This window comes from Cyanistes caeruleus, chromosome 1, assembly GCF_971803275.1.
Source record: "Cyanistes caeruleus chromosome 1, bCyaCae1.hap1.1, whole genome shotgun sequence".
In the NCBI taxonomy this organism is placed as follows: domain Eukaryota; kingdom Metazoa; phylum Chordata; class Aves; order Passeriformes; family Paridae; genus Cyanistes; species Cyanistes caeruleus.
The window spans coordinates 114,586,809-114,613,774 of NC_141701.1; the positions used below are offsets into that span (position 1 = coordinate 114,586,809).

General features: G+C 39.0%; 1 protein-coding gene across 20 annotated transcripts in view; it reads right to left on the reverse strand.

Annotated features, from left to right (window-relative positions):
* Positions 1–1,640: 1,640 nt before the first annotated feature.
* LOC111923476 (ubiquitin-conjugating enzyme E2 E1) overlaps positions 1,641–26,966 on the reverse strand; it is a 45,957-nt gene continuing 20,631 nt past the window's right edge. For all 20 annotated transcript variants that reach the window (XM_086851586.1, XM_086851513.1, XM_086851505.1 and 17 more), the window contains 3 exons: positions 10,555–10,687; positions 3,484–3,631; positions 1,641–2,559 (listed from right to left, as the gene is read on the reverse strand). In XM_086851586.1, coding sequence (XP_086707712.1) covers positions 2,462–2,559; positions 3,484–3,631; positions 10,555–10,687 — 379 coding nt within the window. In that variant the 3' untranslated portion in view covers positions 1,641–2,461. The remainder of the gene's footprint in view (positions 2,560–3,483; positions 3,632–10,554; positions 10,688–26,966) is intronic.

Sequence of the window (26,966 nt, forward strand, 5' to 3'; positions counted from 1 at the left end):
CTCGCTTGCTCCACTGGACTCCCAGGACCTGACTGTTTTAAGACAGGCAAGAGAAACAGATCTTCTAAATGACTAAGGCCATTTTTCCAAATAGGCTACATAAAGGCAAACACATTTTCTTTGATTTGGCTAAATTTAGAGTTTAGATTATTTGAGGCACTCAGATAAAAAAAAAACCACCACCCACTGTTTTCTTTCATAAACTTATTCTGATGTTTTTTCTAAATATTATAGTGTTTTACTGACAAGTGATGGAAAATCTGGTGTCTCGTCTACAAATGATATGCACACAGTGGCGGTTACTGAGTAAAAATGAAACTTGCTGTAGTAGAGTTTTACACAGGGCTAATAGGCAAAGTACAGAGTATAATGTGATAGCTAATGGGCAGAACATGTATTTTTTTCTTACTGTTCCACTGACTCAAACCCTGTTCTAGGTCACTGGGATTATTTACCTGCCGCAAAACTAGAGTCCTTTCACAAGATAATGGAGAAAAATTATTATAAAGAAGAAAAACTATTTAGGAAATTAAACCATCTTTCTCTCTTCCTCTAAAGCCTCTACCCTGCTGAATAAACATTGTACAAATCAGTTGCCCCCGCTAGTTACAACAGTTAACTTGACATGTCCTGGTGGCACAAAGCAAGAAGCTGGCAAAAACCTACTGAGAGATTAAGCCATTTACTTAGTAGCAGAGAGGGAAAGATTACCAGAGATGCTCCTAGTGTTACGTAGATACCAAACAGGCAAACAGCTGAGGGAACTCACACACCAAAACAGGCACTGTGTCAAATGACAGCAGTTCAACTGATGAGGGTAAGGTGCTACTATCCACAGCCACCCAGCAAAGGAAAGGACACCTTTAATTAACAGACCACTTTGGCCCAATTTAGATTTGCTCTGTATCTAGATAGGATGAGAGGTACTCAAATTAAATACATACAGCATTTTTTTTGCTCCAAATCCGAGAGCACAGGATGACCACCCAGCACTCACAAGAATGTCGCAAGGTGAAGCGCTCGCCATGTGAAAATGAATCTGTGCTTCCGGCCTGTACCTTAAGGGAGTGGTTACAAATGCCATATCCACAATTTACTGCCCTCTTGCTACACACCTCACTGTAAACACTATGTCTCTAGGAGATAATCTTTATAGGTAGTTAAAGGCTCTACAGATACGCCTTTACGGTGTTGTCTGCTACCTTACCGGGGCACCATTCCTTCTCTTCCAAGTGTGGATAGACCACTCCATCAGAAAAGCATCAAGACATTCTTTTCTTCCTTTTGCTTCTGGCCTCTTTCCCTTCCAGATAGCTTACACTTTTCTGGTTGTACTTTCAAACAACATGCCAGTCCTGCAGAGGCAAGGCTGTGAAAACTTAAGCTAAAAATTAACTATCATGGACTCTGTGGCAAGTTACCTTCTCATGGCCAGGTACCTGCACAACACTTAGTGAACACTTGTGAAGGTCTTATGCTGTCATTCATTGTATGCTTGTCTAGAATTGTCTTCCTAAAATAGCAGCAGTCAGTGCACTCACCTGCAGATCTCCCTTGTCCTTAACCACAGCATAAATCCTCTGAAGCGTACAGAGACGCTATTCTAGCAAAATGACAAAGCAAGGGACTAAGCAGCAATCTTTTCTTCTTCTTTTTTTTTTTTTTTAAACATCTTTTTATTAGCACAGTAACAAATGCAGACTTAAGTAGCCCACAACATACAACCAATCCACTGAGTGACTCCTATTCCACACCTTACAGTTAAACAGCTTAAGGTATTTCACTACAGGTTACCGTAAGTCCTGATTAAACCCTTTATTCTTTTCACAAAGATAGATTGGCTTATAAAATAATACATTAACTACTTCTCATTTCATATATGAGGCGATATATACACCTCTCCATATCACAGATCATGAGATGACAGTCTTTAAAAAGGATTTGTTAAATACCAATGTGCCCTCCATAGGGAAAAACAACCCCAACATCTTTTTACAAAAAAAAAAAAAGAAAAAAAGAAGCTCAACCTAGAACAAAATAAATCCCTCAAACCCAAACAAACAAAAAGCAAAAACAGTGTGTAGAGTCTTGAAAGGACTTTTACATAAATGTCAACCTATGTACCTGTACAAAATTAAGCTGTTTTAATCTTTTACATATTGCAAGCAAACTGAAAACCAAAGAAGTCTAAGAAGTTTACATTCTTCTCGGTACTATATGTGAGCTAATATTGCTGAACTAATTACAGTCTTAAAGTATGCTATTCCAAATCCTAGCTGTCTACTGTAGCAAGATACCTTAAGTTACAACAACAAAATCTTAGGAAATAAAAGACTGAATAAAATCTGTTATAGAAATACCCTACTCTTTACCAGCACCCTCCCTCCCCCCACCCCTTCAAAATCATAAGCAGCTCTTTCCATCACAGACAAATAATGTAAGAGTTTGAAGAAAATCCAATTTATGTAGCGTATCTTTTGGTCCATTGTCTGGCCATTCTGTCATGCTCTGCTCTGTTAGTCATATACTGAGTGGCAATGCTTCCAACCAGGGGGTCAGCTGAAAAGGAAACACACCGCTTATTTCAGACAAGTTACCAAATAAAAACTTTTAAATAAAGCTAAAGTGTGAATTTCATACAAGGCAAACACACAGGCAAGGTACACTGTAACAACCTAAACATACTGAGTTGATGATCTGTATCTTCTCTGATTTTATGTATTTATGGTGATGTACTAATCTGTAATTTAATAAAGTGAAATGCCAATAAAGTTTTAAGAAGTTTAAGACACAACAATCAGTCATATTTTGCATTACTGAAGGTTTTCACCAATTCATGCATTTCAGGTTTATTTTATTCCCTCTAAGGGTGACTGAGATACTCATGCTAAGTGTACTTGTAACAAAGTAAAGCTGCCTTCTAGGAAAGACAAAATCTCAAGAAGGGGTTTAGTACAACAATTTTAGTACACTGTTAAATCTCGCCTTTCTCTCCTCTTTAGACATACAAAAATGCAGTCTGTAAAATGACTTTAGACATGAAGACATATTCCTCTTAACTCGTGTGGACAGTGGGTGGGTTAGAGCAGCAGTGATGACCACTTGCGGCATAGCTGGTCACTTTTAAATGGATGATGGAAAGTAAAAGGTCAATCCCCTGTTTTCAGAACTGTATGTGGCTCTTCAAGCTCTGTTACTGAATTACCGTAGCCCTACAGACCAGTGAAGACTGTGTTTGGAAAGGGAAGGATTTTCATGTGCAGGAGGATCGCTTGTTTCCCCATGGGTGGTCAGCCTGAGGAGCAGCGAAGAGCAGGCTGGTAGGGGATATCCCCCTCCACCAGCTCCAGCCCCTCTCTGACTGCCCTGGAGAGGGAAATGTTCTCCACCGGAGGCAGGAGCTGAGCTGGCCAATACCAATGGAATGAGGAGGGCCACGTTATTTAGGTGCTGGCAGGAATGCAAGGCGGCAGGTGGACTTACCGGGGTTACAGTCTGTGAGGAGGGAGCAGATGGAGAGGAGAACTTTAGAAATGGTTAACGCTGGACTCCAGTTGTCTTTTAAAATGTCCAGGCAGATGACGCCTTGGCTGTTAATGTTACAGTGGTAGATCCTTGTCCGGAACGTTACCTGCAAGAGAGGGGTGTGAGCGGGTGTGCCGGGGCGCCGCAGGCTGTGGGGAGGGACAGGGCAGGAGCTCCAAGCCAGGGAGCGAAGCAGCGCCCGGGCGCGCCGGCCCAGCCGGCTCCCGGCCTGACCCACGCCGGGCTCCCCGGGCCGCCGCCGCCCTCTCGCGGCCAAACAAAAAAGAGCCGGATTTAAAACAAAAACCGAGTAAGTCTCAGGAGCCAACTTCTACGCAAAACCCAGGTTGTGGTGGGTTTAAAATATTTTATTTTTTTTTAATTTGTTTTTTGTTCCCAATGACAAAATGACCCGGGGTCTAACACCAGCATTTTTCTCCTTCTGGACTCCCAAGGATTTGTAAAATCTTCCAGACAGGCCAAGGCACTTGGAATCACAGCTTCCATCACTTCTAAGAGGCTCAGCAATGGGGGAAATTAGTTAGATTTACTTATTTTCATGAGCTTTCTGTGGCAGCTTGCCACAGAAGTTACCCGAAAGGGAAACACAAGCAGCAGGAGCCGTTCTCAGAACACCATGGGACCTGCAGAGAGGCCCTGCCCCGACTCACTGAGCGAACAGTGACAACAAATTTGGTGCAATTTGCACGGATTCGGATTATGCACATGAATAAAGTCTGGTGGGTTCGTGTCCTAAATCCTCCAAATTTGTCAGCTATCCACACCTAGAAATTTTATTGTCTGTTTATAGGTCACAAGAGAATTTGCAAAACACACTTGGTAAGCGTGTGGTATGACAAGAACACACTAGTGCTTTCTCTTGAGATGGGACCAGCCCACTCATAAAACTTGCCAGTCAATCCTCATTTTTTCTACTGCCTTTCTGATGCAAAAAATTTTCCTGTGACCCTCCCTCTCACAGGCTTGTGGAGCAGGCACAGGGTGGGGTGTCACAGCTACAGAACCCTGGTGACTGGCATGTCCCTGTGCACTGAATCCGTGCAGTGCTTCCAAGAATGCTCCCAATGCACAGAGCACATGGGCTATTTCTGGACTTCCAAAAGCGGTTACTTGTCACACAGGAGACACCCACACTACATGCTTGGGGAGATTTTATGCTTTATTTCTTGTCAGCTGCTTGGATTGTGGATTTAAAACAGGAAGCAAACAAAGGAAACCCCGAATCCCTGCACGTTTGCACATTATAAGGGAAATAGCAAAATGACTGCGAGAGAGCAGAGATGTGTTACCCTCCCACACTTTCTGCAACAAGCTGCCACTCCAAAACCAAGAACTCCTGATGCTTTCTACCTAGGGAGCCTTAGAGGTACAGCAGACAAGAAACTTAAATGACCTTTGTTTCCCAGATCATCTAATCTTCGGAGGAAAGGCAGCAATTACTCCCTGCAGTCACATGGAAGTCCATGTGCACCAGCCTGAGCAGAGGGTGTATCTGCCTCTGCTTACCTGCCCCAGCCCACGCTGTTCAGGGCAAAACACCTTCGTGGCATTTGCAGCTGCTGGCAATAGCTCTGCCTTGGGTTCCTGAGCAGCCCTCAGCCCAGCCCTGCTGCTTGATCGGTATTTCTGTGTTTGACCTGCACCTGGCCTCTTTCCAAGGTTTCTAACTGTAAACGAGGTAACAATTTTGACAGCTTGAACACTTCCAGAAGTAGAGTAAGCATGGAGTATTTCCAAGCTGATACAATAAGGCCCAAATTAACATAGGTCAACAGTTCTAATTTGTGAAGACAGAAAGTTGTTAATCTTGATTCTCAGCACAAAAGCTAAATACTCTGTAGACAGTCTCTCAGTCCACTTGACTAATAACTGATAACAAAGCATGAATGCTGCTCACCTTTAAGAGTAAGTTTAATTTTAAATTATTTTTCATGAAGAAGGGGAAAGTGAAAATGAAGGAAGACTCTCACATACTTGCAGAACAGCCTGGTTCCTTAACACACCTTAACATATAATCCTTAAGGGATATATCCATGGCACTAAAAGCAGTTTCCTGCAGCTAGAGGAATTCTACCAAGCACTGTGGAAAAACTCTAAATTTGTTTTCACTTTAGCAGCAACTCAGAACTAGGATGGTGTTAGACACATGTAGTCCAGCTGTTTGCCATTTACAATTTTTGCTGATGGCACAAAAGCCAGCTATGCAGGGAAACCAAATGGAACTGCAAGAGGGAGAAATTGGAGGTCCACTTGAAAACATACAAAAATATTTAAAGTAAATGCTCATTACACCCTAAAGAGGAAAAAAAAAATCTCACCAAAACCTAGTACATTCAGACCAAAATCAAAAGAAACTGAGTTACTTAGAAGGTAGTGAAGAGAACAGCATGTGGAATAGCAGGAAAATACAGTGTAATTGAACAATCCTTTGGAAATGTCCCACCTGAGATTACATTAATGCAGTAACTACATGGAGTTAAGCACAGCTTTTGAAAAGACATAAAAGAAGCTAATCTCAACCTTACCCTGAAGTGATAGCAGAGGTTAATTTACACAAGCAGCAGAATAGGAGTGGGTGGAAGGAAGTGGTCAGAGGTTATTAATACAAATGATCAAAGCACACACACCAGGTCAACACAAGCTACTGTTTTCACCTCAGTAAATGAAATCTAAACCAACTATAATGTAACTCTTGGGAAAATGTCCATTGTAATAGTACAAATACTGAACTCTTAAATTCTAATTATACTTGTTTGTCGGATTCTTCTAAATCCAGGCACACCCAGCACGTGCCTGACTCATTTGCTATCTGAAACACAGGCAAAACCAGAATACTACACAAAATGAGAAAACATAAAAAGCAGAGAACATATTAACGCCAACATCTTCAAGGTGTTGTATAGAATGCTCAATTAAATGCAAAAGAACTCCATTATACATATTTAGGACATGAAAGAGAGCATTCATCCCTGTATCAGATTTCTCCCACTGAAGTTCCTTGTATTGTGCAACACATTTCCAAGTCAAATTTAAAATCTTTCATTTCTCCAACCTCAAGCACAGTAGTGCAGACCCTCTTAATATCCTCACAGGAATCTAAATATCACTTCTAGTATAGTCTTTTGGCTCTCCTACAGCAACATCCTCTCCAAAAACATTTGCTCCAACACACTGAATCAAACCCTCATCTGGAGCTAGACCTCAAGGTCTACACCTGTGTATCCTTCATCACATATCTCCAAGATGCTCATCAATCACACAGCATTTATCAGTGTTTATGCCTCAACATCTTTTCTCACACATATTCCTAAGGGCTTGGAAGCTTGCCAGGATGACCATTTTCACCTAATTTTATTCAAGCAAATCCTCTAATGACATTTCATTTTCAGGTTATGAAATGTGTTCAACTACAAGCACTCCACCATTGGGCAGCCCGCCACAGCAGGAACTGTCCTCACTGGAGTTACCAAAGAGGTAAAAAACTCAAAGAGGTTTTCTTCTACTGGTCTTACAGGGCCAAGGAAGATTCAAGGGTTACTAGTCCTTTTTCCTTACAGAACTTCATCTTTTCAGACATGAAGGCTTTTAAAATGACACTCTATTTTAAAATTACTGTTCTGTGAGTGTTTATCATTAAAGAGATATACTTTGATGGTATAAACAAAAACACTGGGTTTTGTTTCAACTAGCTGTTTCTTTATTTCTTGCCCTAAAAGACACTTATAAGAAGGCAACTTTAATTACATTAGCCTACCACCTAAACATGATCCACCGACAGTATTTACTCATTACTGCAAGTAGTTGGACGGTCTGAAATCAACGAAATAGCAGGAATAAAGCAGGAGCGATATGATAATCATATTTTCCACATAAGCATTGATTAATACTAGTGTCAATTTTAATACAGGAGCAGCTTTGGTTCTCAAAGGAAGGTTCTTAATTTCAACCTGAAGTGCCCTAGTAGAAAAAGTGAGTTCAATTATAGCACCACCATGCTTTCTCTTACATACCATCTCAACGAGACTGAAGCTACATGCATTTTACTTCCATGCATACATGAGGTTTGTAAACCAACTTGGACTTTTCTAAATAAAAGACTCCATTTAAATGAAACTGCTACTAAACTCTCTATTAAGGCCTCAGTAAGCAGTGCCTATCTGTTTGGTGTTTTAATTCCCCGCTTCTTTCATCTAAACCTGGTGAGGGTTTAGATCCAAAGATAAAGGGATCTCAGAAGCAACAAGCAGAAAGCAGGGCTGAGCTGGAATGACACAACTGTTTATTAGGGTCTGCACTGGGGCATGCTGCTGTCTCAGCAGCTCTGGTAGTTACAGTATGGTCTTGCAAGGCCTCCTACTTGATCCTCAAAGCAGCATGGTGGGAACACATCTGAGAGCAAGGGCTGCAACTCTGGCTGGGGCATTTGCATTATCTACCCCACCAGTGGCAGATACTTCTACCCAGATGGAACTGCTGAAGGGAGAGGCTGCTGAGCGGACCTCAGACTGCAGACTGTGCCGAGCCCTTTCCCTGGGCTGGGCAGCCAGCAGGCCTGCCTGCAAAAGGTGTTGCCCAGGTGGGGGACCTCCTGCAGCAGCTGGCTGAGCTGTAGGAGGCAGTGAGAAGCCTGTGTGACATCAGGGCTGCTGAGGAGGAATTAGACAGTTGTTCCAAACACTAGAACACTGGACCCACAATCTACAGCCAAAGAGCCAGAAACTCCCAGAAAAGGGAGGGGGGCCAATAATGCAGAAGAATGGAAAGCTTGCCATGGCAAGGACCTGCAGGAAGAGACTTCTTCCCAAAGACTGAGGTGTCCTCACAGCACCACTTTGCTGCTCTCAGACTGGCGACATACGTCATCTCAGAAAAGACACTAAAGCCAAATAAGGCAGTCCTGGGAGTAACAGGAAAGTACTTTGGAGCATGGGCAGTTTTTTCATCAATCTTCCTGGTCAAAGAGAAAGGGTTCAAAAGGGCTACTCAAATCTAGCAAACCAACTGGTGGTTATGGGACTGGTGCCACAGCCAGGGGTTTGGCTACTTAGACCATGGGACTTGCTTTGGGAAACCAGAGAAGGGGAAGGGCCCTGCATGGATGAACAAGGAGCTCCTGGGCAAAAACACACAAAGGAACTCTACAGAAAGTGGAAGCAAGGCCAGGTAGCTAGGAGAGCAGAGAGAAGTGGGCCTGTGAACTTATGAAGTTCAACAAGGCCATGTGCAAGGTCCTTGCACCTGTATCTGGCAATCATAAGAACTTGTGAGACCCCACCTGGAGTGCTGCATCTAACTCCAGGGCCCCCAACATGAGAAGGATATGGATCAGTTGGAACGAGTCCAAAAGAGGACCATCAAGACAATTAAAAGGCTGGAGAACCTCTCCTATGAAGAGGCTGAGACAGTTGGGCTTGTTCAGCCTAGAGAAGGAGCGGGTTCTAGAGAGACCTTAGAGCAGCCTCCTAATACCTAAACGGGTACCTAAAAGGGTACCTAAAGTAGCCCACACAAGAACTGGACAGGGACTTTTTACTAGGGCATATACAAGGAGTCATGGCCTTAAAATGAAAAAAGGTTAATTTAGATGAGATATTAGAAAGAAATCCCGTATTGTGGTAAGGCACTGGAACAGGTTGCTCAGAAAAGTTGTGGATGCTCCCTCCCTGGAAATGTTCAAGGCCACGTTGGATAGAGCTTTGAGCAACATGGTCTAGTGGAAGGGATACTTTCCCACAGTAAGGAAGTTGGAACTAGATGATCTTTAAGGCCCCTTCCAATCCAAACCATTCCAGGTGTATATGATGAGTCTGAACAAGCCTTGGCTGATAAATGCTTCTGACTTGTAGCATAGAAAGTGACAAGGTGTAACAAAGCACACATGGCAAAGCAAAGATTGCTCTTTAAATGCTTACTGGGCTCACAACATAATAAATCGCAAACAGCTGATTGGACAAAAAAAGTTCATCAAATTAAACAAAAAAACCCACCAAAACCAACCAAACAAAAAAAACTAAACTGAATTCAATTCTGACATGAGAACCATCTGTGTTGCCAGAGAATCTCCAAATAGAAATGGAAATATGTCAGCAGAAAAGCACTAGAGATGTCCCAAGGTAGACCATGCTGTTTGTGAATTGGAGCCCTATCTCAGAGGTAGACTTTAAGGACCTGTTGGTACTATCAGAAACCATGAAGTTATGTGAGCAAGAACAGGCAAACAGTTTCCTTAATTTGGCAAGCTTGTATTAATTTGTCTTGTGTTATGGACTTGTCATGGACTGATGGCCTGAAGAAGTCCTTCTCTTGCAGACTAGACGGAAGTCTGAAAGATGGTACAGCCATTGGCATTTATCTCATCAAACCCCTTTTAAGTAGAAAGTTAAACAAGTACATAAATGCTTTCAGATACAAGACAAACACCAAGTGAATACACAAACACCTCTTGTAACCCAACACTTTTCCTGTGGCTATATATTGGAACCACAGGATAACATTCACTTGCACTGGTATTTGCCTTAGAACACTGGAACAATTGGAACGTAAGAGCTTCACAAATATAACACACCTACAGAACGTTTGTTACTGTACAAATAGGTGAACAACACAAGTGTCCAACAAAGCTGAAAAATTAAATACTACTTTGGTGGCCAAAACACATGTAACTTATGCTTATAGAACCCAGTTGTTTGAGAAATTAGTATTTGTACCATCTCTCCCCTTCTCAAGTTTATTTACTTCTCAGTTTCTCAGTCCTGTCCCAATGCTTGCACTAAATGCTTAGGACTTCTTACAAACAGAAGCAGGAAGAAAGAAAACAAGCTCTAAAATAATTACTGAGTGGACTAGAAAAGCTGTTAACATAAGCTAATAGAAACTCCTATAATGTCTAAAATGAGCTTAAGTTTGTTCTTAAGAAGAGTGGAGTTCAAATGGGCTGCATTCCATTAACACTGCATGCTATTCATGTTTAGCACTCATGACTTAAGATGTTAGCTACAGGTCTCTTACCTTTGGAGGCTTGAAGGGATATTCTGGTGTAAATGTGATGTCAAGGAAGAAAACACCTCCCTCATAGACTGAACCTGGAGGTCCTAGAATGGTTGATCTCCATTCATAGATGTTATCACCTTTGGGGCCAGCACTAAGAGATAAAAACCAAAATAATTTAGAAATACTACCACAGCTCAAGTAAATACAAATTCTAACATTCCTCAAGTATGATACGGAAGAAGTATTTCAGTTACTTTTCATATACCACCTGAAGTAGAGACAGGGATTAAAAGAAGACTGAATGCTTTCAAACACCAAGAGATCTTACCTGAACTTATCAGTGTTCCAGACTGTTCAGCAAAGCTGAGAAACTAGGGGTGGGGTATAGTTTCCATCTTCTCTCTCTTGACAGTTACAAGAGCAGCATTGCCCAGAACTAAGAGCTAAGTTTCAAAGAACAATTTCCTACTGTATTTCAGAAATGGCTCTTCCATCTCAGTCTTAAATAAACTGTACCATATTAAAGACCATACTAAATAAATTAAGGATCTAGGTTAATTTTATAAATTTTGTGTGTTCTTTAAAATTAAAATATATTCTGCATTATTGTTAAACAAAGGCTCACAGTACAACTGAAGGAAGCCAAATTAATGATGACACTCTGAAATGTCAAAATTTTCTGCAATTTTATAATTTTGCTGCACTGGTTTCTAAGATGAGGCCACATGATCTTACTCTGTTGATATTGCTTGTATTGTGGAACTGCTTTTTTTAGGAGGAATTAAAATCACTGTGTCAAATTAAAACAGCACTTTCTCAAATTAGCTCTTGCTTATTTGAGATTCTGCCTAACCTGCCAGCAGCTCACTACGAGCAGTACAAACTAAAGGTGTTGCAGAGATCAAATGTCTGCTTGGTAAAACTAGTTTTACTGATACCCTCAGACACTTGTACTCGGTAGTCTGCCATGTCTCACTGAGTATTTCTAAGTACAGCTCAACCTATAAAGCCATTAATGGTGTAGGACTCCATTAATGCTGCCTCTTCCCTTCTGTACTGCTATGGTAGAATTTTGTTTGTAAGGTGCCAGAGCTGGAAAAATCTTTTGCATAATGGGAGGTGCTGACACAGCTTTTTCCGTCATGGATGTACCATGGCTTCAGAAATCTCTTCTCCCCTTGTTCTGAAGGGGATGGATCTTAACATTCCTAATACAATGAAAACTAGCCTTGCTCTTCTTTCCTCCTTTTAACAAGGCTGCTCTAGGACAGAAGGTAAAAACCAGACTCTTTCATATTATAATAATCACATAGCAGTATTACTTGAGATGGAAGGCAATACAATAAACATACACATGACAATATGTATTTGATTAACATGCAGGGAATGAGAGCAATCACTGAGTGTTAATAACGATGTTACAAACAGAAATACAATTGGAAGAACATAAATTGTCATAATAACAAGAGTGATCAGAGACACTTTTTTCCCCCCTGCTCTTCCCAGTACTGGTGAACATGTTTCTTCACAGCAGGGGAATCAGGAGAGACAAAGGGAATTAATTCTGTTATCAAACTAAACTTTTTTCCCCCCACCCTAGATTAATCTAGTAATAAAATTTCACAATATGTTGGTGCTAGATAATTCAACAATCATGAAGTTATGACTAAAAGCATACTTCTAGGGAAAGGAAAGTGTGTAAGAAAGCAGTAAAGGAAGACAGATGCTCTGCAAATGATGCACCAGCCACAAGGGAAGGATTTTTCTCTCCAGAACACAAAACCCTGCACAGCTCAAGATGACTATTAAATTAAAGTAAAAGCCATTCCATCCTGAACACTCCTGGCATCCCACTCCACCTTAATGACTTGTCCCTGTCCTATGCGGGTCCATATATTTGGGCATGCAGTACTCTCCAGCCACCACTTGTGCATTAGACTGGAAAAGTGTTGTATTTCGACAGGAAGCTCTGCCTCTGGAAAGACACCAACTTAACTGTACAAACTTACTGAAAAGGACTCTCTGGGGCACCCTTAGCCACTGCTTCAAGGAATCACCTCTTTATGTACCTATTAGCAACCTACTGACACACTGTCATTACTGCAAGATGCACTGGCAATCATCCTCCCTTCCCTCCCCTCCTAAAGGTGGAGCTACTGAATGGGAACAGGTACTTGAACTTCATTTGCACCGATTTACTGTTGGAATTTATAGCACCAAAACTGCCAACAGAGAGCACTTCAGCACTCAAGAAATGTGATGTGTGATTAGCCCTGAATACAGCCCTCTGAACCTATGAGAAATATTCCAACATTTCACATTTTATTTCCACTTCGGCCCAAAGGACTGTTAATAAAAAAATCCCACAGACTTAAAAAATATATTATCTTTAGTAATAGTCACAGAAATCTCTTGTATCCTATTAGGTTTCCAATTAGAGCTATCACTGCACACAAGTAATATACTGCCATATTACGAGTGCAACATCTTTGTAAGACATCAGTAGGCTTTAACGATGATGTGCTAAGGTTTACTTTTAAGCTTTTCATAATTCAATTAACAGAGTAAAATAGCTGTGCATGCCCAACTTTTACACATTACCACTGATTCCTTATAAAAGAGAGACTGAAAGAGGAAGATGCAAGTCAGCTTCAAGTATGATACTGCTTAGATTTAATTTAGGATTAGTAATATCAAACAGCTCATGAAGACCTAGTACATAATAGAAAAGTTACAATACTCGATCACAGTGTAAGAACCGTGGCATTAACTTTTGGTGGAGATATGGAGACTGTCAAAGGCTAAAGATTACATTCTTTGTTTAAAATCCTTGCAATTATCTACTTCAAAAAGAAATTCACTGATGCATGGACACAGGGCTCACTGGCACAGCTGTCACCTTGCCTGATACGTGTCACCACTCCTCAAATTAAAGTGTCTAGATCTACTAATACAACACTTGTAAGCTGCCCAACATATGACCACTAGGAAGACAATTTTAGCCAATTAAATATAAACTTTTTCCACTGCAAGACAAGAGTATGTGAGCAACAACTTTCTGTACTGACTCATCAGCCTACAACCTCTTCACTTCCAAAGAAAGAAATTAATAAAAGACCAGAAATTCAGAGTGAAAAATGACACCGAAAAGAAAACTGGAAAGATCCCAACCCATTATTATCCTATCAAGCAGCATGTGTTACACTGCAGTGCAATTGAGATCTCTCTTGGAAAAACAAGTGAATATTCAGTGAAGATGCATTGCACCCCCTCTAACAACTGATCCTAATTGTTCCCAATTGTCTTAGGTTGCAATGCAAGATGTAACCAAAAGTATGTATTCTATTACCATCTGTTAAAACCAGGTGAGGCAGTGTTCTTTATCTCTTCCACCACCCATCCTCCCTCCAGAGGGTTATCTGCTGTTAATGGGCCAGTGAGTCTCATTGCATGACTGATGAAATTACATCATCCCATTGGGAGATGCTCCACCCAGGAGGAGGAGCCAAGCATTCCTACCTGGATATAATCTGAGCCTTGGAATACTGCAGGCAGCCTTTCTGCACTGGATTCCCAGAAGAAGACTGGACCCATCTACACCACCACTGGACCTTTAGAGGAAAACCATACCCTTCTACAGGATCACTGCTTCAACAGAACCACATCTGTCACTCCAGGAGAGCTGCAGCCACCATTTAATCAGACTGCCACCAACACCCTGACCAAGAGGGTGTCAAGTTGTATCCTGACTCCGTTGGCGGTTTTTTTGTAGTACTGCATTTTATTTTAATTTTCCTAGTAAAGAACTGTTACCCTTATTCCCATGTCTTTGCTTGAGAGCCCTTTAATTTCAAAATTGAATAATTTGGAGGGAGTGGACTTATATTTTTCATTTCAAAAGAAGCTCCTGCTTTCTTTAGCAGACACTTGGTTTTCAAACTAAGACACCAATGATGCTGGCTTATCCCCTAGACAGATGTTATGACAGAAATACTTCTTGGGAAACCTCCCAGAGCCAAGGTATTGTTCAAGGAATATCTATTTTTCCAAGCCTAGAAGCAGGAAAATGCAAGGCATTACCCCCTGGTAGACACAAGACACAGAGAAAGTCTCAGCACAAGTGAGACTGAGCTCAAAGTCCTGCATGGGCCAAGTCCTAACCAGTCTTGTGCTGCTTTGGAAAAACCTGATCTTGCTCTGCCTCTTCTTGCTGGCAGGCGCCACTTTCTTTCCCAACTTAAAAATCCAACAGGTAAATTAGAAATGCCTGGAGCAGAGGCTGGGGAGCAGAACAATGCCCAGGTAAATTCGCAGCAGATGCCTTGCAGTACTGATCAACTGTAAACACAGAACTCTGTCTCAGAGAGTCAGTGTTCATGAAGAAGACACACACACACACACTTTCACGTTTGGAAAAAGCTGAAATGACAGACAGTCTGCAAGAACACTCAGCCTGTGGCTTTTTTATATTAAGCCAGCCAGATACAACCTCCATCACAGGTCTGCAGTACATGATACCACCCTGATATTTTGCACACACACACACTAACTCAACTTCCTCCTCTGTCCTGGCACCCTGGGAAAATCACTCAAAATATACCTATGCCACAGAGGGAAGGCAAGATTTTCTGGTGTTCACCACATATAGCTAATGTACAAAAATCCCTGGGAACATAGTGACGGTACTTTCCAGGAGAATGACTCAGAAAGAGTCCATCATTTATGTAAATGCGCTAGTTCATTTGGAAACTACCTGGTCCCTTCTAGGAGCTGACCAAACAATAATGTAAGCGCTCCCTTTAGTGAAAATTCAGACTGGCAAATAGTTTAATTTCTCTTCTTTGAGATACAGAAGACATACAATAGCAGATCACTGCAGTGATAAATCAAAATAGTTGATGCTACAGACACTAGGTTAATACCCTGATATACCGAAGTAGCACATATTCCTTTTGAAAGCTAACTAATTTAGCAGAGTAGTTTAGAAGTGCTGGAGTCTGCTATCTGTCAAGGTGATGAGAAGGGTGATTCCACGGTACAATGAAAGAAATAACACATAATGAAATCCTACAATATATTTCAGTTAAAATCACAAGTAACAAACTCATGAACTCATACACCAACTACTCCATATCCCTAGGTGCTATTTTTGAGGCTATTTTGCTCTGAACATGAAGAGTCTGATGCTAGTAGCTAAGCTTTTTTGAAGTTGCACACTTGGGGAAAATAAACATAAATTCTAAAAACACTGCAGACATGACCTTTTCCAAGGGACATAGCTCAAATCAGAAAGCAAACAACATAGTAACGGCACATGGGAATTTTCAGGGTGGCAGAGAATCTAATGATCTCCAAAGTAAAACTGCACCACTACAAACTGACAGCAACATCAATTTTTTTTGCCTGTTGCTTTATTTTCTGGTAAGAAACAGTTAATGGCTCAACATGGAAGAGCATCTTAGTTATAGACTTACTAAGCAGGTTTAGGAAATAGCTGAATGTTAGAAGGTCCTTTTTCTCCCTTTTCTTTCCCCACCTTCTCCTTTTTTTTTTATTTATTTTTTTTTTTTTTCCTCTCCAAAGATGTAAGGATGTAAGCCCAAAACACATTAGATGTTTTGGATGCCAGGCAGGCAGTGTATCATTCTCACATGAAGTTCTGTTGCACCTTGATTTTCCCAACAAGCCCACTCCACCCCTGACCTCAGGGTAAATGCACTTTCTTTTCTCGTAGCCCGCCGGGTGGGTCCACCCTGAACTTGGCTCACTTGTACTGTTAAGCCAAATCTGGTGGAGAGATTGGAAAAGCACCCCATAAATACTGGATCACTGGGGGAGGCAGGTGCCACCTTTACACAGAAGCAGAACAGCTCATCCATCTTAGCCATTGAAAACAAACACCAAATCCCCCATTCAAACACATTTTGCTCTACAGACCTTTAAGCAAGCTGTCTTAAAATGGGAGTGTGGAAGGACAGAGTGACAACCAACAAAACAAAATGCAGTTAGTCCTTTGGCCCAAACATCACTTCAAAACCTTCATATTAATGCACAGTTCTAATTTTGGAAACAAACTGTCATCTTCTGCATATGCTTTATCTACCAAAATCTATTATTATTATTATTATTATTATTATTATTATTATTATTGCTATAGCACCATTCATAGACAGGACCCCACTATGCTAAACCTGCTACAATACAATCCAAAGACCCGTGAACACAATTTACAAAGGTTTTTCAATTATAAAATAAGCATTAAAACATGTAGTTATTAGGAAGAAATCCAAATAGACAAAACAGAAGTAGTTAAAAGAATACCCGGGGCATTCCACTTAATTGCAATTTTTTTTGGCAAAGTAGTTTAAAAGTGAGATGCCTCCCATTTTTAAGTCAAGGAATAGAAATTAAAGGAAAACAAAGGAAAAAAAAAAAATCACAACACAAGAAAACCACTCCTGGGCAACCATGGCAAATTAAAGGTAACATGCTGAATCAGTACATGCCTATGTGAATCGGTGGCAATTATTGCCCACTGTCATTAAACACAACCAAGCTGCTCCTCTGTGTTAACATAAAAACGATGGATTGATATCAGGTGAAATTCCTACAGGCTTAATGAGGGATAGAGGGAAAAGACAGCAAGAGAAAAAGTTGCAGCCAGCTTTAGTTAAAACATAAGAAGTGAGCAAAGGACGTAGAGAGGTAAGTGAGCAAAAATGGAACATAATATTGGTACAGCAATCTAAACATAAGATTTTGAAAATAGAACTTAATTCTCCTTCTAGTTCATGTTCAGGGATTTGGTTCTCAAAAACAAAGCTGTAAATACTATTATTTTTCTTGTAAGTCATTGAAAGTATTGTGTTTTCTGTCTTCAATTTAAAATGCAGTCACAATATTATTGCACAAGCATAAGTGCCTTACAAATCCCACCACATTTCTAACAGAGTTAGAAATAATATCATTCTTCTCTGCATTTCCATGCACAAAATTTCTGTTTTAGCATCTGGGAAAGCTTTTCCCTTAAGAATCAGCCTAATGTAAAATTAGGAAGGTTTGAACGATTGCACAAAGCTTAAACTGGAGGATAAATGTGCAATGAATTACTTTCTTACTAGGTTAAAAAAGGAACTAAGCAACTAAATAGCTCTGATAACAGAGCTGATAAGGTGTAATGCAGGGATTTATGGGACTTCAAGGAAAACTGATCAGGGGAATTTCTTCGTGGGAAGGAAAGAAAAAATACTACTTTTTCCAATTTGAATAAAAAATACTTGGCAATAAGATCACACAACAACCAAGATTTACCACAGCCAAGATGTCATTCTTTTTCTATTGCAATAGGAACAGAAATGCCATGGGGTACTTGCAAATGTAGGACTTTTACCTGAAATACTTCAGTCTCTGCAAAATATTACTGTGAAGTTACTACTAAGCTACCTGGTGAAAAGGCCAACCCTCTTAAACAATTTCACTGCAGTTTGATTTTTAAACCAGGCTTCAGAGATTTAAAATAAAATCTCAGTTTTGACCTCAGGGAGGTCAGGAGGAGATTTACAATATTCTCAGGAGTGTGCTGCAGCTCTATTTAGTTTAGCAATAATCACTCAAATTTAGGAGCAAGTTCTTATAAAAAAGTTCAAGAGAAATTAATCCATTTAGCATTGGTTGCAAAATTGAAAATAAATCCAACCCACTCAGTTCTCAAGGGTTTCAGTTTTTCTTTCCAGTGGCTTCTTTGTAGCCTTCTCTACTGCAAAGAAATGGAAGTTTGTCCCACTACATACATGTAGGAATGTTTTTGGTATCAAACATGACTGCAGAAAGGCTGCTTCTCTAAGTCTGATACTTTAGTATGCACAGTATGGAAATACAGAAAATGCCAGACTAAGTAATCAATGAAATTATTTTCATTGTATGCAAATATCTTTCTTTTCTCCTCACAGGTGTACTTTGAGGCCATGACCAAAAATAAAATAAGTGAAAATGTCCCAGCTTATATGTGACCTTACATGTCCCATTAAATAATACCCTGTATAAGAAACAATAAAACAAATTGGGAAAGAGTAATAGAGAATCTGACTCACCTAACAATTAGCAACATCTCATTTAAAATGACAAGATGATGTGATGGTAGAATCTGTGGTCTGCCAATTATAATCTTATGTTATTTTCAAATCAGTTTCCTTCCTGCCTTTTGTCTGTTGACTATCAACTACCAACACTGGGACAGAAATTATCTCACATCATCAGACCTCATTTCCAAATTATTTATGTATTTATAGCATAGATGTGTAATTTATAGCTGGTAAGGAAAACCAGGCAGTTTCACAAATGCACTATTTCTGCAACTACACCATTTTTGGGGGGGCCTCTTCATATTCCAACACATTTTTGAAAATTGGTGTAGAAATATAACTAGTGAGCCTATTTATTTCTGTAATTTTAATGGCTGCATAAAGCAAGCATACCCTAAACTGGTTGCCTAGCATCAAACTGACAGACCTATAATTAAAGATAAATAAAAGACAATCAATACTGCTAATAAATATCAAAGTTCTTGTGTTACTAATTTCAAATGTGGTATACTCCTGAAAAGAAAAATCTACTTCCTCCTGGCACTTACTGTGATACAGTAGATTCTTCATACATGTAAAGGAAACTATCCCCTCTGACAACTAAACATATTTATTAATATATTAAAAATAACTAAAATTATTTAATAATACCCCCTTCCCTTTCATAAGCCCTAGAGGTGCTACACTGAATGATAACAGGGCTCTGTCCTAAATACTGTGCTTTATCCATTAAAGAAAATAGAAATCTATGACCATTAATCTGCCATTCCAGAATCAAGCTGGGACTACATCTGTGTTTCGTCTATCATGCCCATCTCCTATCCTGTTCTCATCAGTGTGAGAATGTGGAAGATGATCTCACTAAGCAGATAAAACTTCCCAGTACATCAAAAAAATTTGGGAGCCCTGTAGTACATCAATTGTAATAGTCATAAATTTGAACCCATGTGATCTGGACAATTCTGTCTCTTCACAAGTCATTTGCCCTACTAAGGGAAAAAAAAATAATAGAGGATCCCATTTCATAAACCTACCTATCCAGCATCAAGCTAATATAGTGGGCTGTTTATTTTGGACTTTATCATCCATTTGCCCTATTGATTTTATTATAATTCTGTAGATCAAGAAATGCATACCCTAAATAAGTTAAATTGAAAGGGCAATAGCAGCTACAAACCAGCTTGGAAAAAACAGCCCCAGAAAATTGAAGATTTGTTAATGTTTGGCAAGATGCCTCTACTATGCTGAAAATTGAAAGCAAACAAGACTCTTGAGCTTCCTCAAACTAATAATGACAAGATTCTTGAGACTTCACCTAACTGCATCCTTGAGCTAACTTTCTTACTTCCATGGGGAGGAAAAGGGCCTACTTGAAAGACAGGAATCAGTACATTTCCAGACTAGAGATATGCTACCATCTTTGTTGCACTGAATGGCAGAAATTCTGCTTCAACTCTGTACTTGGAACAGATGAAGTAGTATTTTAAGGTGACTAGTTTATATGCAACTTCTAAGTTTTCAAGAGAACGTAATCTAAGAGAAAAAAACCTGCTCCTGTACCATGTGCTTCTAAGCTGATTTACCTGTCCCATTATCTATACCTACCAACCAACCTGCCCTAAAAACATGCTACAAATTAGAACAATCCATCAGCCAATCAATAAAGTGAGTCCCCTTCCCATTAGATGTAGGACAGGTAGAGTCAACATCACTTAACCAGTGAAACAGGCCATCCCATTATCTTGGCTTCACATCTTTATATTGCTTCCCATCAGCATACCAATGCTGATACCAATAACATTATGTTGCTGAACAAAATACAAATGTCTTGAAGGACATATCTTAAAGATACACAAAAGATAGGAAGTAAAAAAAAAGTCTAATCTCAATATCTTTCCCATCTCCTTTACTGACATTAAACCTCCCCTCCTTGCCACTCACTAAATAAATCAGGATCACTGAATTTGAATGAACCTATTTCACTGTGGGTGCTAATAGCAAAAGTACACAAACCAGTAACAACAGCTCAAAATTTGGTTACTCTTCTCAAAACAACAACAAAATTCTCACAATTATGCTGTACTACCCAGAGTAATTCTTTCCTGATTTTCACAGTTCTAAACTATCAAAATTACCTGGCAGAAAAGTAAAGTAATTTGAAAGCACTGCCTTTGACTCTTGAAACTCTGGCATGCAGAGACTAGAAACAGAAATCTAAGAGAGCTTGCTTTAAATAAAACAAGATTACCTATACTGCAATACAGCACAGCTGCCAGCCAACTACATAGCAGCCACTAAAAATTGTTTATAAATCACTGCAAGTTGTTCCCATTAATAACATGAGCCAGTCACAATAGCCAGCCAACATTTACTGTAGTAGATAAAATATTTCAAAGCTGGTTGGTAAGAGGAAAAAACCTTAAAAAAACACCCCAAAAATCTATGAAGAGATTTAATAAGAAAAATAGAACTTTGATTTTTCTACAATTGATTCACATACATAAGGACAACCTAAACAGGCATTTGCAGTGACTTTCTAAACTTTTGTTTAATTTTTTTGTTTTCAAAGTATTAGGAACTTTTTGACCTTCCCAATACCTGTATTTCATGACCCTTTTATTTGTAAATGTCCAAATATCCCAAATGTAAGAAAACATTAAAGACAATGAAGCAATGACATGGCAGGCAATAATAGTTTCAACTTAGGGCATTATATAACTTACATCTTTCATGGAAAACATGTTACATTCACACAAGCCAACACTTGGTGTCTTTCTGCTCCCTGATTTCCACCAGAGAGAGATGACTTAGCAACAATTTAATAGGCTGAAAGACAACTCCCATGTGTGGCAGTTAAGTTCTGCTCACAGAGGATCATGACAGGCAGGGAACAGGGAATTTCCAGGGAACACAAGAAATTCAGGCATCCTGGTCCCACATGGCTTAGAAACTTGGTTCTTCAGCTGATCACTGACATTCTTAGTTTAAACTAAATTTAAACTTTTCAGTGCCATGGACAAAAAAAAAAAAAAAAGGTAAATTCACACTTTAATTACCTGAAGCCACTCACATTAAATAATACTACATGTATGTTGCCATGAAGGCTTTTCTAGTCATTAAAAAATAAAGACATTTTCCTCACAAACTTCTGAAGCAATCCAAGAAATTTTAAACAAAAAAAAAAAAGGTCTGAAGTACACATCCCTTCATTGGATGGTGGTAGCATTTTTAAATGGTAGTAGTTCTAGCAAGAGGTTTTCTATTGTAGAGGCAGAAGGAGGAGAACACACCCCAGAAACATGTAAGTATCTTAGAGACAGAGAACAGCATACATTTTCTAACCTTTTAACCTCAGAATTGTTACAAGTTATACTCTGAAGCAAGAGTGACAAGATTAGGCTATGTTTTGGGAGTTGAGGCTTGCTTTTGTTATGCTGTAACCATAAATGCCGAGGAAACTGCAAAACTGACACAGAGATAGATGAGCAGTTTGCACCTAATATTACACTATTAAGTTTTTGAACATAAACTGAACACGTTGCTTCTAATTAGGCACAAGTATGCATAATAGCACACAGTGGTATGGCAAAACACCTGAAAGTGTTACATACATAACAACATAAGAGAAATAAATCTCTCTTTAGCTATAAATCACAGGGTTTTCCGGTTTGAAGGCAGGCAAAAATCTCTCTAAGCACAAGGGAAACTGATTTGTTTTCTACCACTCCAGATTCACTCACTTCGATTTTTCTTACTAAAAGGCATTTCAAGTATTTTTTGTAGTGAAATAAAGATGTTCAAACAGCAGTAAGTTTACAATGGAAATATACAATTTACACTATGTTAGAAAATTTCTCATCCAGTCTTGACAAACTCACCTGAACTTTCAAGATAAAATAATGAGCCGGTATTTCTTCATTTAATTTTCTATGTCAAGACCTCAGTTCAGAAAGGCCAGTAAATAAACTCTTAGAGTACACAGAAACCGCCTTCTTAACAAATTAGTGAGAATAGACAATTTCCAAAGGCAGCTCACATTCCCATCATTAAAAATGATTTATCCTTTTTTTTTAAAAAAAAAATAAACATTGTTGGGTTGGGTTTTTAATCAAATGTAGGTTTATGATGAGCCAACAGGTTATGATGAGCCAACTTTTTTTCCAATTAAGGTAAAATAGCTCTCTTCTGCTAGGCTTGTATGCATCAGAAGAATAGAACACATCACTCAGAAAAAAATCATCCCAATGACAGTATCATTAACAGATTACAAAACTAACCAAACTAATATGATTTTTAAATTCACTCTATATAAATATACACAAAACTCATGCAACTTTCAAGACACGAGTTAATGATACTACAAACTTGAAATCTCATCAGGTAAAGTCAACCTTAAGTACTGGAGTAAAACACCAGAGTCCTTGTTTTGTGCTTTAAGACTCAATTCTCTGACAGACATATTAATTTGACAAAAATATAACAGAAAATACTTTTAGAAATCACTCTTTTAATAGTGGTGTTGTTCTATATACACACATATATATGTATATGTGTTTCATACAGCACAAAACTTTTTGCAACATGACTTACGAAGATTATTTTTCTAAGCACATTTTTCCTCCTATAGAACAATATTAAAGTTCACACATTAGTATACTAGAGATAGTATCACTGCAAAGATTTTGATCACAGGTCAAGTGCAAATTTTATCTACTAACTTATCAAAAGAAATATAGATCCACCAGGCTGATCTGAAGTCCATCTAGTTTAACACCTTGTATCTCACTGTCTTCCAGTGTCAAATGGGTCAGACATGGGCATCAGAAGTTTTCTGCCAAGTCTTCAGTTTTCCTCTACCATAGCAACACCCTCAGTGGTATCTGCTTGAGCCTCAACACCAGGCATCCATGTTTTCCTTCTGAAGTCAGTATTATGAATAAGCTGTAATTCTGTCTGATTTTGCCCTCCATAGAAGCCTAAGACTTTTTGAGGCTAGCTTAATTCCTGCTTTCAGTCATGTAATACAGCATGGAACCCCATTTTATTCTGTAAAAAGTGAACAAATTAAATTTCACTATTTTTAATCTCATTCCATATGCCTTTGTTCTTGTCTTAGAGGAAGAAAAAAAACCTTCCTCTCTATTTTCTCTCTTGAGGTTAAAAAAATAAGGAAGAGACTCAGGCTCCCCAGTGAAGGGGTTGCAGCACCAAGCCTGAGTTCAAGAAGCATTTGGACAATACTGTTAGGCACATGGTGGGTGATCCTTGAGGATGGTATTTCACAGGGCCAGGAGCTAGACTTGATGATCCTTGTGGGTTCCTTCCAACTTGGCATTTTCTGTGATCCTGTAAATGCTAAGTTTGTTGGTTTGGTTTTTTGGTGTTTGTTGTTTTTGGTTTTTTTAAGGAAACAATCCCTCTGTCTTCACATGAGAAGTCTTCCAGTTCCTTTTTTAATAAATTCCATCTCTCCTCTCCAAAATCTAATTAATTCTCCAATACACTCTTTTAGATAGAGTGGACAGCATTCCACAGAAGCTGATAGATGAGCCATTACTTTACATGTATTTGAATTAAACCTTTTTCTCATTCACAGGATCCTTTTTTCGAAATGGGAAAACTTACCACCATAGGTGACAATGGCTCTAGTGAGCACAAGGTCAGTAAAGAGTAAGTTTCTTTCCCTACTTCAAAGTTTGTGGCAAACCACTCATTATTAAAGATCTATCCTGTAAGCATACATTTGTCAAGTCTCTTTCTAAAAGCAAGTACTTTTGTACTTTTTTGATACTTTCTGTATAAGTCTGGGTTAGCTAAGTCAATGACAAAAATTCCATTAAGTTCAACAGAACTAATTCATATGCAATGCAGGGCACAGGAATCTCTTGGGAATCCAGCAAAACCCCCCCAGCAAAGCCAGCAGCAAGCGCAAAGGCCAGATCACTACAGAGCACTTGGACTGGGGAATTGCTTCATCACACTTAGTCCAGTCAGTAATTATGGCATTCCTAATTCCTACTGTCAGCAGAGAACACTTTTGAAAGCATCTTGCTGCATCTGCATCCCATGAAAAGACAAAATACTGTATTTTTTATGGAAGAGTTAAGTCTAAAAGTTTGTTATAAATCAATGCTGCTGATGATCATTTTCAAAACAAGAAACAAGATTTGCTTCTGTGATTAAACTGACAATATTACAGATAATTACAGAAGATAACTTTATAAGGAATACACAGAGCTTTGCAAAGAGCTGAACTCCTCTACAGGAGACATTTTAAAGTTATTTTGTTTAAAGCCACATGATTTATTCAAGTTACCTTTCCTATACTCCCAATATGAGAATTTGGAGGCCAGGAATGCCTTGACCAAAACCTAGGTATTTCTAATTTTTAGTTCTATTAGTTTTTGCTCAACTACCTTTTTCTTTTCTCTCTGAATCTACAGATGTGGGTTTGTGTTGGGTTTTTCTGTTATGTGGTTTTGGGTTTGGGTTTTTGTGGAGGGGTTTGTTGTTTGCATTTTTGTTTTGTTTTTTTTTTAAATCTCTAGTGTATCAAGATATTTCTCCTCCCTAGCCCCAACATGTAGAAACTGTGTAGTTTAAAGTCCTGCTGAGATTTGCAGGCATAAATGTCAACTGTAATAGTCTAGCCTTTTAACTTATTTCTCTCTTCACTCCTGATATTTTTCCACTCTGTGGAATTAATTCTGTAATCTGAAGTGCCACTTATTAAAAAGGCAAGCGATGGTAAAGAGCTTGCTACCATCATCACTTCCTCTACAGAAATATAGTGATTTCACTCATTACAGCACACTCAAGTTTAATCAACACTGTGGCTTCTGCTCTGTGTAGGTATTAATCATTTATAAGTCTTTGGATTCTATTGCTCACTTTGTAGGTCATTTCCGTAAGCATTTCCCTTGCAACCTTATCAGACATGTTGCATAAAAGTCATTTCTGGGATGACCTGATATGGAAAGGGATGTGGAAAAGGAGCATGAAAAGGGACAAAATCAGCATGGGAGGATTTCTGGTCCATCCAAAGAGATACAAGACAGGTGTGCACATGTGAATGTGGAAGGAGGGAAAAAACACTCTTTGTACAAGCTGGGATTAGAAAAGATTTCAATGTAATGCCCAGAATTAAAGCAGATTTTAGTCAAGTTTAACTGGGAGAAACAAATAACTTCCCCCCAGCCCCCAGAAAACCCTCCACCATGCTCTTCTGGTACAACATCTCAAAGTATCTTGCTTAAACCTAGGAGCATGAGTTTAATATTGCTCCCAAATAACCATAATTAATAACATCAACTTTGTACACTGATGGCAGCCACACGCCTGTCCAATTCTATTTCAAATTCTGTTATGTTCTTGGCCTCAATAATTTCCTATGACAGTAAGTTCCAGAGACTAATTATATGTGTGAAAAACACATATAATACCTTCCTTTTATTGCTCTTCTATTTGCCATCTTTGATTTCAATAGAACATCTCTCTTGGTTCTTCTGTTATGAGAAAAAGAAAACAGATGTTTCTAATTTATTTTCTCTTACACTAGAATTCAGTGCAGCATGAAGTTAGCAGTTAAATGACTGAAATATTTCATCCTGATTGTGTTCTTCCAGACAGAATAAATATCTGTTCTTCCAGAGTAAACTCACCTACAAACTAGGAGAATCAGAGAAAGATGAGCAAGGAAGTAAAGAAATTCAAACCTATGAGCTTTAGGCATAAGACAGAATGTTTATGACAGAAAATGAGAAAACAAATATCAAAAGCATTAAAAATGCTCCCTTATTCAATACTAGTATGTCTATATTTGGAAAAAAAGAACCAAACAAACCACCCCAATGAACCACAAACTAACCAAATGAAATACACTGTGTATGGCTGAAGATGGAACCTCTGGTATCGCACATACTCAGCATGCTATTTTAAATCTCATTGTAGAAGCAATTAGAACAGTTGCAGCTTCCTTTGTGAGCATAAGCAAGTTCCCAGGTGCCATCATCAGGGTCATGGATGAACAGCTCAAAAAGGGATCGATGCCAATGTTTTGCAAGGACATTTCTGGGCACTTACAGGAAGGGTGTACATCTGTATTTGCGTGTAACTAATCTGGGTGTAAGCTGCATCAAACAAAAGCATGACTTCAATTAAAACACTTCATTAAATAGGGATATCCTTGTAGAGGCACTAAATTTGTAAAAGCAAGTGGAAGAAGATTTCAGAGGGAACTCACCATATTGCAGACTGGTAACATTGGTGTTACAATTTCAGTGGAAACTTTGCTTGATTTAGTTATTCCAGAACAGGAAAGGACAATTCAGAGAAATGACAGCTTTTATG